This window comes from Eublepharis macularius, chromosome 2, assembly GCF_028583425.1.
Source record: "Eublepharis macularius isolate TG4126 chromosome 2, MPM_Emac_v1.0, whole genome shotgun sequence".
Classification (NCBI taxonomy): Eukaryota; Metazoa; Chordata; class Lepidosauria; order Squamata; family Eublepharidae; genus Eublepharis; species Eublepharis macularius.
The window spans coordinates 12,262,581-12,276,308 of NC_072791.1; the positions used below are offsets into that span (position 1 = coordinate 12,262,581).

The 13,728-nt window shown below is 42.2% G+C and overlaps 1 protein-coding gene across 1 annotated transcript in view; it reads left to right on the forward strand.

Moving 5' to 3' along the window:
- The first annotated feature begins 6,327 nt into the window (after nucleotides 1–6,327).
- Nucleotides 6,328–13,728, forward strand: part of LRRC9 (leucine rich repeat containing 9) — a 77,096-nt gene continuing 69,695 nt past the window's right edge. The window contains exons 1-5 of the mRNA XM_054971950.1: nucleotides 6,328–6,384; nucleotides 8,140–8,358; nucleotides 10,045–10,185; nucleotides 11,285–11,348; nucleotides 11,780–11,850. Coding sequence (XP_054827925.1) covers nucleotides 6,328–6,384; nucleotides 8,140–8,358; nucleotides 10,045–10,185; nucleotides 11,285–11,348; nucleotides 11,780–11,850 — 552 coding nt within the window. The remainder of the gene's footprint in view (nucleotides 6,385–8,139; nucleotides 8,359–10,044; nucleotides 10,186–11,284; nucleotides 11,349–11,779; nucleotides 11,851–13,728) is intronic.

Here is a 13,728-nt window from a genome sequence, read left to right on the forward strand (position 1 = left end):
CAATCACAGTAGACAATATTGACCTTTATGGGTCTGGTTCAGTTGTAAAATGTGCACTTAAATTTTATGGTTAACGTACTGGCTAAGTGCTGTAATAATAATAAAGACGGGTCTGGTTCAGTGAAAAGCAGCTTCATTTGTTTTTACGTTTAAGAAAGCCAGATTCTCTCAGCCCCTCCCTGGCGATATGGAAGAAGCCTGTTGTAGCAGGGGAGGGGGCTGGGAGAGGAGAATCGCTGCTTGCAAACCAGACTATTGTTCTCCAGTGTCTTTAATGCTTCTTCTTCTTTTTTGGTGGTCCTATCATTTATTTAGCACTCATTCTGGGGAGTTCCGGGAGCATTTTGGCAGGGAGAGGGTTAATAAAAAAGGACCCATGCCACGTAACGAAAAATTGAAGCTCCCTTGAAAACAACGAGACTTTCTTAACAACAAATACTGCCAGTAGTAGCAGAAGTAGTAGAGAGAGATCAGGGTCGTCTATATCTGACCATTTACACCGGCCAGTCCATTGTGACACCACCCCCAATTTGGCAAAAAAATGCCAGTAAAGATCAGATGAAAACTTGTCTCCCGCCCGCCTACCCCCCCCCCTTCAAAGGCTCCCTCCGCTCTTGGAAAAGCGTCACGCGCCGCTTTCACAACGTTCTAGTCGAGGTTAATTGGCTGCTGCTTGACAGGGGGAGTGGCCAGGAGGGTTTCCTAGACGACGGCGGGGCCTGCAGCTACACGCAACTTTGTCCGATTCTGTAGATTCCCGGGCAGGTGAGTGAGTGGCCTCTAGGAAGGAGGGGCTACCTGCTGTTGCCTAGCAACCGCCTCCCCTTCCCCGTTCTCCATCTCTGGCACCCTTCAGCTTCTAATTAGGGTTGCCAACCTCCAGATGGGGCCTGGAGATCTCCCAGAATTACAACTGATCTCTAGATGACAGAGATCAGCTCCCCTGGAGAAAATGGAGGGTGGGCTCAGGCATTATACTATGCTGATGTGTCCTCCTCTCCAAATCCCACCCTCCCCAGGCTCTAACAACAACAACATTCAATTTATATACCGCTCTTCAGGATGACTTAACACCCACTCAGAGCGGTTTGCAAAGTGTGCTATTATTATCCCCACAACAAAAACCCCCTGTGAGGTGGGTGGGGCTGAGAGAGCTCTGGAAGAGCTGTGACTGATCCAAGGTCACCCAGCTGGCTTCAAGCGGAGGTGTGGGGAATCAAACCTGGCTCTCCAGATTAGAGTCCCACGCTCTTAACCACTAAAACACACTGGCTCTATCCCCCCAAATCTTTAGGAATTCCCTAACCCAGAGTTGGCAATGGCAACTCTAAGGGGGGGAAGGTACCCTATCTCACTTTTGTCCTCCTTAAAAGAGGAGTATCTACTTTTATTTTATTTATTTATTTAATGTCATTTATACTCTGCCTTTCTCACTGAGACTCAAGGCGAATTACATAGTGTCAGATTAGTACAATCAGTATCAAGTACATCTCCATACAATATCAAGGACATTTCCATAAACAATGCCAGAGGGTAAATAGACACAAGTTTAAAAAGACATAGCATTAACAAGAATGCAAAACAGAGTAGAAAAAATATTGAAACAGAACATAATCAATTCTAGGACTGACATTAAACATAAGTGATACAAAGGAGTACATATTTAAAGCAACAGATAATATGTAAGGCAATATAGTGGTGAAGTCTATGGTCCCTAACTCATTAGCGAAGTATCTGAGCCCTCCTCCCTACAATAGTCTTTCCCAGTCCACAAGGTAAGTTGCTAGTCATTGGAAAGCCCTCTTCCCCTTTCTGAAAGCTGGGGCATACTCCAGATCACTTAATTTGGATTAGGTCATCCCATGTTAGCTGCTGATTTTGTATTTGGGATCTGGGATAAGGGGGTGGTGGTAGTTCCCAACGGTGGGGCAAATAGCGTTCTGTTTGTTTGGGTGCATGTCCAGAATCTTTGGCCTCAGATCAGTTTGCCTGAAAAAGACATTTTTACAACTTTGAAAAACAAAATGCACTTGCGTAGGACATAATGGGAAAAGACACGGGCTGAAAAAAAAGATTGGGATTTGAGTTGCTGACTGTGAGCGTATGCCGTAACTGCTTCCTTTGGCAGAATGCTGGTTTTGTCTTGGATTGTTTTATAGGATGATTCTGGAATATGCTGGCTTTAAAAGTTCTTATCTGGATCACCTTTTTATTCTCAGGTCCTGCAAAGTAATACATTCACAACATTTATGCTTTCTGCATAATCAAAGTACTTCATTATAATCCTTGGTAATCCAGTAATCCTAGCAACAACCCAGACAGGTAGGCTGATGTTACTATCTCCATGTTTGATGTTGTAAGCCACAATATTTCTCTTTTGGGTAGAAAAAGCAGGCTTTAAATAAATAAATGAACATATTGTAGTAGTGGAGAAAAGGGGAGTGCTTGGAAAACAGTTGCTTGTTTAACATTTCCGAATGTCCCAGCTGTTGATCATACTGAATTATACTCCATAATTCACCTTGGGTCTCAGTGAGACAGACTGTAAATAATGCAAATACGTAAATAAAATAATGATATAGAGCAGCCGTGGACACCGGACTTGGCATCTTACCTTCATTTTGACACAGTTTATTTAGGTTGTAGCTTGTTGGGGCTGTCATGTGGCTTTGTTGTGGCCGTACCTTTATAATGTGCCCTGAACCAAGCAGAAATGAGGTGGAGGGAAGCTTCCCCCCCTCCCCACCAACAAATGTCAAGGTAATGGAAAGGGTCACTTGTCATTTTCAGTCCCTTATTTATATATTAAATTCTCAGTTGGCCTGCCAAAGGGTGGAGGGTGGGGGGGGGGGGGAGACTGGATTTTTCTGTGATTGCATCTGATTTATTTGTTGTTATTTAATGCCAGTTTGGTGTAGTGGCGAAGCGTGCGGGACTCTAATCTGGAGAACCGGGTTTGATTCCCCACTCCTCCACTTGAAGCCAGCTGGGTGACCTTGGGTCAGTTACAGCTTCTAGGAGCTCTCTCAGTCCCACCCACCTCACAGGGTGTTTTGTTGTGGGGATAATAATAACATACTTTGTAAACCACTCTGAGTAGGTGTTAAGTCATCCTGAAGGGCAGTAGGTAAATTGAATGTTGTTATTATATTATTATTATTAATTTATAGCCTGCTTTCCTTGCTGGACTCAAGGTGGATCACACAACTGAAAAACAGCGCAATGAGAATGTTATACATACAATAAACAATAAAAGGAATAAAACTGGATTACAAAAATTAAAGAACAATGCACTAAAACAGATTAGTACATACAGGAAAGTAGAAGTAGAAGACTGGAGAGCAATGCAGTGTAGCAATATGCAACAAAAATGGAATAAAGATGGATTGGGGCGGTGGGGGTGCATCAAGTCATAGCCAACTTATGGTGAGCCCTGTAGGGTTTTCAAGGCAAGAGAAGTTCAGAGGTAGTTTGTCATTGCCCGCCTTTGTGTAGCAACCCTGGACTTTCTTGGTGGTCTCCCATCCCAAGTACTCACCAGGGCTGACCCTGCTTAGTTTTCAAGATTTGACGAGATCAGTCTAGCCTGGGCTATCTAGGTCAGAGCAAAGATAGATTACAAGGTGCAATGGAAACAGTATAATATATATTCAATGAATAATGCACTGAATACTGCCTCAAAATTCACAGACATTAACTGCAGCTCTTTTCCCTTTATGGCATATGATGTTTTGACTCTGGTGCTTTGTCTATAAAATGAGAACATCGGGGCCGTTTCCAGATGGCTTACCTGAAGCCGCTCCATGCCGCAATGTTGTGGATCGTGCCGGGGAAAACGCGAAATATCGTGTTTTCTCGTGCGAGTTTTCCATGACATCGCGCAAAACTCGCGCGAGAAAACACAATATTTCACGTTTTCCCCGGCATGATCCACAACATTGCGGCATGGAGCGGCTTCAGGTAAGCCATCTGGAAACGGCCCAGGTGCTCCTAGGAAACCCATGTATGTGGTGTGGGACAGGGCCTTCTCCCTGTTAGAGCTCTCCCTGAACAGAAATCTGTTGTTATTTATTTATTTATTTATTTATTTATTTATTTATTTATATTCAATTTATATTCCGCCCTCCCCACACCTGCAGGCTCAGGGTAGATCACAACAAAACTTAAACTTATGTATTTTAAAAATATTTTCATTATTAGAAGCAATCAAAACATCACAAAATACAGTGCAAGGTTTTGAGGTTACCCGAACTCTTCATCAGAATGGAGCAGGGGGGAAATAAAAGATGATTTAGGATATAGGATTCATGGCAGATCTGCAAGGGGACTGTAAGCCAAATTACCTCCTTTCAAGCCACTTCCTCCAGTTTGCAGCAAGTCTGTTAATGATAGGACGTTTTGGAGGTCTTTCATTCATAGGGTCACCATAGGTCGGAGGTGACTTGATGGCACATAACACACACAAATCCATTATGGGCTGAGAAGAGTGTAGCTATGTTTAGGATTGCAGAGTCCACGATGTTACTGGGTTTCAGCTTGCTCCCTAAGCCTTCTGGGATGAGGAGAGAAATAATAGCAGTCTCGGTTTTGAAATAGGCGTTGACAAAACAGCTGTCTAGCACTAAATGAGACATGCCTATCCTTGGAAGGACCAAGTGGAAGCATGGTAGTCCTTTTATTCATAAAACTGGAAGCTCACTGGATGTGCTAGATAGAGTAAACAGAAACCTCCCTGTTACTTATTGGAAGGCACCATCTCCTAGATAAGCTTCATCAGTTTGAAGAATCCCTCTCCTTAAAAGAAAAAGAAAAAGAATCCCTCTATAGGCTAAATTCAGGTATTTCCAAGAGGTTGCAAGCAGCTATGATTTTTTTAAAAAAAGAAACATGCAGTACCTTTTAATGCATATGTATGTGTCGTCAAGTCGCAGTCAACTTATGGTGACCGTAGCAAGGGGTTTTCAGGGCAAGTGAGGAGCAGAAGTGGTTTGCCATTGCCTCTCTGTGCAGGATCTTCCTTGGTGGTCCCCCATCCAAAGTACCAACACTGCTCAGCTTCTGAGATCTGATGAAAATGGGCTATACTATGCTGCCTTTCTTCTCAATGCCTTTTATTAGGACACACCTATACAGTGGGCAATCTTTTCTGCCTTGGGGTACGTCATTAGGGGCTGGACATTCAATACAAATACTAATATTAACAACAACAACAACAACAACAGTGTAGTAGTATATTGCCCTTCTGGACAGATTAGTGCCATGCTCAGAGCAGTGAACCAGGTCAGTGTTATCATTATCCCACAATACGGCTGGGGAGCTGGGGCTGAGAAGAGTGCTTCACCCAAGGTCACCTGCAGAGTTCGTGGCAGTAGCTGGAATCGAACAAGCAGAGTGCTGATTTGCAGCCCAGCTGCTCAACCACTATGCTACAGCAGGGGCTAGGGTGGAAGGGGGGGACTTTATGGGAAAAGCCATAAACTTGCAGATTCCGTTTCCCTAATAGCTGTTGATCGACTAATCCTCCATGAATTTTTAAGCTATTTTAATTATTGTGTGCTTATTGGAATTGCTGAAAAAAGCGGCTTGGAAAATTTGTAAATAAATAACATCAAATCGCCTTTTGAAACTGTCCAAGGCAGTGACAATCACGCCGTGTGAATTTAATGAAAAAGTACTTTCTTCTTCTGTCTGTGCTTGCTTGGCATGTAGAATGCTCCATAGTCTTGACCCAGGCATTTCCAATTCAGAGATTTCCATAGTTGGGAGAAACCTGGAGACTTGTTGCCAGTTAGAAGAGACCACAGTGAACAAGATGGGCTAGCGGGCACTTTCAGTATAAGGCACTTTGATATGTTTTTATGCTTCTTTGCCATTTTAAATCCTCTTTTCCACAGCTGAGCTCTGAAATCAGAAGTAAACCTGAGTGGGAAGTTATTTATCAAAAAGAATTGGGTTATGTTCTATGGAAGTCTGTGACTGGGATCCTATGAACAAGTTCCAAGAGCATGCTAGATAGTCACTGCAATGGAGTGTACTTTCTCTTTCCTGAACTTTGTTTGTACAAGGGCCCATTGAAAACCTCTTTTTAGCACACTGATTTTGCACAAACAGAAGATTTAGTGGAAGAGGAAGCACGCTATGTGGCAGAGGCTGACGGGGGCATACAGAACTCTTTCACTGGATCCAAGATACCATTTTTAGAATCCTTTCCCCAGCTGATTCAAAGACTGGTGATTTTTAAAAATGGTGTGACTGGTTTCTCAGCAAACAAATAATATTTCTTCTCTCCCCTTTAGGCTGTGACCATAAATCTGAAATGCTTAGAAAATGATCGAGAGTGATATTCAAAATCAGGTTGCTTCAGAGGAAATAATTAAAGAGCTGGTAAGGTTCATCGTACCACATGTTTCATGCTTTGATAGCCCTAATACTTGGTGATGTTTACAAGAGAGACATTTTTCTGAAATGCAGAAGAAACCACTTTGGCTCTCCAACAAAATTTTCAGCTCCCCCCTCCCCTCCAAAAACAAATGACAGTTCCCTGTTTTTCTTTGGAAAAAGTTGCATAATTCCTGATCTAATAATGGTAAAAATCTACTGAAATTGGAATAGCTAGAAGTGAGCTAGATGAATCATGGGTTAATCTCAAGCAGCAGATATTTTTTTAAAAGTCAGTAATTTTGGATGTCAGTTGTTACAAATCTCCAGGTGGTAGGCATCTTTGGCCCTGGAATCTTTTTCCAGCTGTTGCTCTCAAGAAAGCTCGGCGATCAACCACTCAGAATCTAAGATCTTTGTTTTCACCACGACTAAGAAATGGAACCCATCTCAGTGGTCAGTCAATGAGTCCAATATTGAGCAAATCAAGACTTGCACTTATTTCGGAGTACTGTTTTTGTTAAATCTCTCCTGGACTCCCCAATTTAGAACAGCGCTTATTAAAGCAAAACCATATGCAAACACCAAAATAGGTTTTTCCAAAATAGGGGCGGGAAGTATATTCCTGGAGCAGTGCAAGCTTTTAATCTGAAAGTAATCCCCATTATCCTTATTGACTCAATTATTTGGATTAAAGCTATCTCTGACACTATCTACCAACAGCATAATTTCTTAGGAAAATATTGAATATCCCTTGTTGTGTGATCAACGTATTGTGGCCAGAATTTGGACAGCTGTCCTTTGAAGCAAAAGTATGGCGTTATGCTTTTAAACTGAGAATAAACTGTTCTACATTGATGATGGTTTGTTAAACATTCCAAAGTGGGATAGCCACAAATCAACTTGAATGAAAGCCCTGGGTGAGAAACTGATGATAGATGGAACGTTGATTAATGATATTTTTGAGCTGGGCAAATCCAAAGCATTTTCTCTGATTAAAAACCATATTCTAGAAATTGACCCTAGCAGCTTGATTTCAAGAGCCCACAGAGTTTGTTCACCCTTATCTTTTGGTCTTTTTTCCCCAAAATCAGTACCTCCCATAAGTACTATCTCACCATCCCACAATATTGCAGTTTTCTTGTTTGCAAGGCTGAATATTATACCCATAATCGTTTTACAGGGGAGATTTTTGACTAGACCTTATTCCAACAGAATTTGCTCGTGTGGCCTTTTTAGGATACATCCTTTCATGCCCTGTTTGAATGTAGGTTCTTCGAAAATATAACTGATTATTATATTAAGCATTTAATTAACAAACTGTCCCCTTATACTCCAAAAATCCTGGCTGTTTTGCTTAGTGATAAAGAAAGATCCTAACCATAGTAATTGCAAAATATGTCTCAGTCCTTTTAGCTCTTACATCCAAAAAAGATAAGGAATAAGTATTTTCCGCTGCTCAAGAAGATTTATGAATCAATGAGCTTCTAAAGGAATAAAAGGAAAGGAGAGGTAGGCATCTTCTTGGAAGAGTAATTCTTTCTCACCATATGGAATGCCTCTTCTGAAATAACTGATGCATGTATCATGGCAGGCACACCTAAAAGCAAAGAAAGGGGGTTTCCCCCTTCAGAGGTCTTTTCTTAATTGTATGCATTGATTAAAACCATCTATCAACTAAAATTTCTTTAGTGTGACAGTCTTGCTGTTTTATATCACATAGGAAAAGAAAAATAATAGTTACATTTTTTTCGCTTCCAGTGCACCTGTAATGGGCTGTGTTATGAGAGAATTGAGCATGAAGGAGCTGAAACACAAACCCTGGAGATGTTTTTCTCAGGCTACCCCAGAATTGTAGGTCTGTCGTTTTTTCCTAATTTGACAAGCCTGACTCTTGTTAGGCAAAGCATACAGACGATTTCTGACCTGGAGAACTGCCCATTACTTAGAGAGCTTTGGCTGGCTGAGTGTTGCTTGACAGTAAGTTAACTTGCTTCATTTTTTATTTTCCCCCCCCAGTGATTAGTAAGGGTGGAACTGTATGTTATGCCTGAAGTGCTAATTTAGATGTTCCAAAATCCTTGTGACGCCCATAAGGACACTTTTCTTCTGTGCTTGGAATTTAATTCTCAGGCGTGCATAGACTGGTGTTGCAAGTTTCCCAGTAACCCATCCCAAGTTCCCATTGCTGCTCTGCATGGCAGCAGGGGAATTTTTAAAAAATGACTGCCAACAGCATGACATCACTTCCTGGAGAAACTTGGAGGTGGCCACAATTCATATATCCATCATGCGGATGAAACAACCAAAATAGCATTGCTGGCCACTTGTAGGGCCTGACTGGGGATCCCTCAGGGTCCCTGGTTCCATCTGCTTCTATCCACCTGCAGAGAGAAAGAAGAGAAAATTACAATCTCTACTATTTTTTACTTACCTTTGATGTTACCTGCATATCCATTGATCTGACAGCCACATGGCGTTCCTTAACGTTTGGACCTTCTGGAAGGCTGAGAACTTACGTACACTTGATTTAGAGACTGCGTCCAATGTTGAGAGACTTTTGGAGAGGTTATGGTCTGATGAAAGTATTGGATATTGTTTCCTGTATTCACTGAGTATGATGGATATATGAATTGTTGTATATATGTGTTTACTAATGTATGTACAAATTATTCAGCTTTCATCTTTGCACTGAGCACTTTATACATAAAAGATATTATTTGTTTATCATACTGTGAATAGTGTAATTATCCCCAAGTGTATTTGGTGGTGTCTTTCTATGATAAATTGAGAGGCAGCATGGTGAAGTGGTTAGCGTGTCTGATTAAGATGCGGAAGATCCAGGTTAGAGCTACCACTCTGCCATGGAAGCTTGCTGGGCGAACTTGGGCCGGTTGCACCTTCTCAGCCTAACCTACCTCACAGACTGGTGATTATTAGGATAATATGGAAGAGGGGAGAACAATGCTCTAAACCACTTTGGATCTCCACTGCGGAAAAAGCAGGCATAATAATCTAAATATAATAAAGTTATTTCATTTATACCCTGCCTTTTGCCCCATTGGGGCTTGAAGTTGCTAATATCCTTTTCCTTGTCGCCACTTTATCTTCACAATAACCCTGTGAGGTAGGTTAAGTTGAGAGTATGTGACAGGCCTAAGGATACCTAGCAAGCTTCCACTGGAGAGAGGGGATTTGAACCTGGGTCTCCTGTTGTTTGAGCAGCAACTGATGCCACTAGCCCTGTGGGATGTGAAAAACAGACAGACGGTTCTGAATGGGCTTACGTTAGGTTTCTAATCTGTTGATGGTTGTGCAGAAAGCTTGATTTGCAATCTTATTTCAACCTCCCTATGCTTTACTAGCATGATTTTGATCTAAGAAAAACTTCTGGGCAACTGGCTGGAGGAATTTTACAAAAGTGTGTTTTGGGGGTGGGGGCTTTAGGATACATACAACCAATCACAGCAGACCTGGTTAGATAGATGGTCTTGCAAAAATATGTGTAGGTCAGTACATTATTTTGGACTTTCCCCCTTCCAGGGCTTGATTCAGTTCAAGCTCTTTTGGCAACCTTTGACGAAGATTTTACGACGTTCCTCAATCAGCCAGAGAGCGCCACCTTTTTGGGTCGCTTAAAAATTATGCATGTTCTCTCTTTGACAGAAAATTGAAGGTCTGAGTCAATGTGTTCATTTGCAAAAACTTTACCTCTACTGCAATAAGATTTCAACGATTGAAAATCTGGAAGATCTGACAAAATTGGAGGTTGTTTGGCTTAACGGGAACCAGATTAAAGAAATTGAGGTAAAAAACAATTGTGAGTAATTGGACGGTATTGATTCCTTTCCATAGGGTGAGTGGGGGGAAAGAAAGAACAAAGATTATGACGGCAGCCAGGCATTGATACATTTCAAAATAGTACTCGGAGGGTGGGGGGAATAATCAAATTGTGCGATACATCACAGTGATGCACAGGTACCGTCCAATCAGTATCCTCGATACAGATGTAATCATGCTGTTTGTTTTTACCTGCTTAAATGTCTTTATTTTGAATTTTTGTATGCTGCTTGTAGAAGACCTGTTTGAGATGGGCAGATTGTCACCTGCAGAGAACAGTGTGCCCTCTCCCACTGGCCTCCCTTTGACAGAGAAGGAGATTTCTTTCACCTTCCTTCTCCTCCTCCTTTCAGCCTCAGAGCCAAGCTACAAGTGATGCCTGACACAGGTTGGACACTTGTCAGCTTCCCTCAAGTTTTGATGGAAAATGTAGGCATCCTGGTTTTACAGCTGGGCTCTCCATTACAGCTGCAAGACCAGAATGCCTACATTTCCCATCAAAACTTGAGGGAAGCTGACAAGTGTCTAACCTGTGTCAGGCGTCACTTGTAGCTTGGCTCTCAGAAGCCAGAGCTTTTGTGACCTCCTTGACTTATTTCCCTTGGCCTTATAAAAATCTGCCCCTCAAAATCTGCCCCCATTGTCCCTCAAAATCTGGCGCTATCTAAGCGATTGCCTAGGCTTGCCAGTGGTTGAGCTGGCCCAGTGAATAGGATGTGTAAAAAGCGCTTGCCCTGCCTGGATTCCACGGGCTGAGTAAAGACCATTATTCCAGTGGGCCTTTTACTGAAGCCTTTTAGCCCTCGGCCTTCTTTTGGTTTGTTAAGCAGCTGCTATTTCATCACTAAAGTATATTTAAGAAGACTGCATGCCCAATTTGGCATTTTTGTCTCTTTTTGTGGCTAATGCCTGTTTTGTGTTTTTTCTTCTTCCATTTGTTGTTTATTGGATGTTGCATTTTTATTGGCTTCTGGCTTGAGTGAAGATGGAGAAGGGATATATTTTTTTTAATAAACAAAAATTACCATGGATTTGAAGTATGATAGGACCATTATCACCTTTACAGGGGCTGTCTACACTGCAGAATTTGAAGGAGCTCAATCTTGCAGGGAACTCCATCAGCAAAATTGGTAGGTGATATTTAAAAATTGCCAGCCAATAGGAATCATGTCCTGTATTGCTTCATAAGGATTCATCTGTAAAGGGGACCACCACCACCACCCCAACTTGGAACAGGCTTTTCTATTGTATATTAAGCTGTTCCAAGTCTTTGGATCAGAGTTACAGTTGCCAACTCTAGAGAAATGCCTGGAGATTTGGGAGTGGAGCCTGGGGAAGGCAAGGTTTGGGAAGGAGAAGGACCTAAATGGGGTATAATGCCATACGGCCCACCCTCCAAAGCTGTCATTTTATCCATTGGAACTGTATTCTGGAGATCAGTTGTAATTCTGGAAACGCTCCAGGCTTCACCTGGAGGTTGGCAACACTCAACAGACCTAGGGAAGAAATCAGAGGCAAACTAAATATTGTTCCATGTGACTTCCCTCCTGCTATGTTTTAGGACATCGCTTGGATACTAGTGGACAAATAGAAAAATTAAACCTGTCTGGTAACAGAATATGCTCCTTTAAGGTATGTGCTGGATTCTCAGAGTCTCTTGTTAGGTTTCCCATGTTGTTGTGTTGCTTGTTATTATTTTACTATTATTATTTATTTATAGTCTGGATTTCTCACTGAGAGCCAAAGTGGATTACACACTGCAGAAGAAAATACAGGAATAATAATGACAATAACACTATGCTTATATACTGCATTTCTGGACGGATTATTGCCCAGCGGTGAACAAAGTCAGTGTTATTATTGTCCCCCAATACAGCTTGGGAGGTGGGGCTGAGAGGACTGGCTTACCTAAGGCCACCAGCAGATTCATGGCAATAATCTGATCCACAGCCCAGCCGCTTAGCCACTATACTACAGCATAGTTGCATGTTTCCTATTTGCAGAGGAAAGTACCTTCATATTGACAATACTTGATATTTGTGTAGTGCTTAAGATTCATGTGTTCCATATACAGTGTCTTAGTTATCTTTACAGTAACATTGCAGACCAACACAGCTACCCACCTGAAACTACCTGTCATGTGTGTGCCCCATCCATGCCATTATTTGATGCTGACTTGTGGTTTTGAACCAATGTTTCATGCTATAACTTGATGTCATGTTGCCAGTGCCATAACTGCTTTGCTTTCACAGGCTTATTAAAGCTGCAAGTGTCTTATCTAACGGCTTTGGAAGCTCTCAATGCTTCTGACCTTGTACACTGCTCATTCCCATGAATCACTGTGTTTCAGCTTTGATCTCCTGCTTTCTCAGTGTCTAGACTTGATAGTAAAAATATGTGAGATGTTCTCAGGACGGGTTCCCGCCAAAAGTCCTGTTTTACTGATGGGAGGGGGGAGGAGTAAATGTGTTCGTTATGAGGAATAGTTTTCCCACATGTTGTCATTCCTGTCAACCTGTTCTTACTGCTTAGTTCTTGCTTCTGAGTAATTCTATGGACATATCTGTGGAACTGATCTGATTCCTGAATAAAACCTTTAACCAAGAGCCTGGATTCTTGCTGTGATGGTACAGGGGTCTATCTGCCATAGCCTGTCATCCATAGCCTGACACAACTTTTCTGTTAAGTAGAACATTCTTATCTCCATCCTGCAGCTGGATAGCTGAGCAAATAGTGAGCTGATGAGCATTGATCATAAGATATGGTGTGTTGGAAGGTACAGTGTCTCTTTGTAGAGAACACACCAGTACTCCAGAGGGGGGCAGTAAAGCTAGGAAGGCTAGATAAGTCAGTTTCCTCTGTATCTTTCCTCTTGTCTACTCCGCTGCTCTTTGTTTACCCAGCATGCTACACTGAAGGACTTCCTTCCCGCTAGCACCTTCTCCATGATGGCAGGATGTGCTTTCAGTATCTGTCTCCATCCTATCTTAGATAAATACCTAGAATGCTTATTTTTCCTTTTGTGTCCCAGTATGGAGTTCCTTAACAATACAGGACTTCTATTTCTTTTCTAAAGCGACAAGCATTCTATGGACTTTATTCGTAAGGCAGCCTCCTCTGTCTGTTGTGCAAAACAGCTGTAAGCTAACAAGTAAGAGGTATCGAGCTGGATCAGACCTCTGTTCCATCTAGTCCAGTTTCCTTTTTCACGCTACAGCCAACTAGTTGCCCTGGAGGACTTAAAAAGAAGGCACAGAGGTCAAAGCCTCCCCCTGATATTGCCTCCTGGCCTTGGTATTCCTCCTTTGGTTCACAGTTCATGCTCTCCTCCTGTGCCAAGGCACATCGAGCCAGAGGAAGGGGCAAACAGCCTTCCCCCATGGCTATTTCCGCTGCGTCTATTTCCGCTGGCAAAATTGGCATGGTAGGGAAGCTTGAAGCCCCTCCTTCCCTCATGGTGTCCCTATGCAGGGCGACGAAGACATTTTGAAAGGTTTTAAAGGGTTAGTC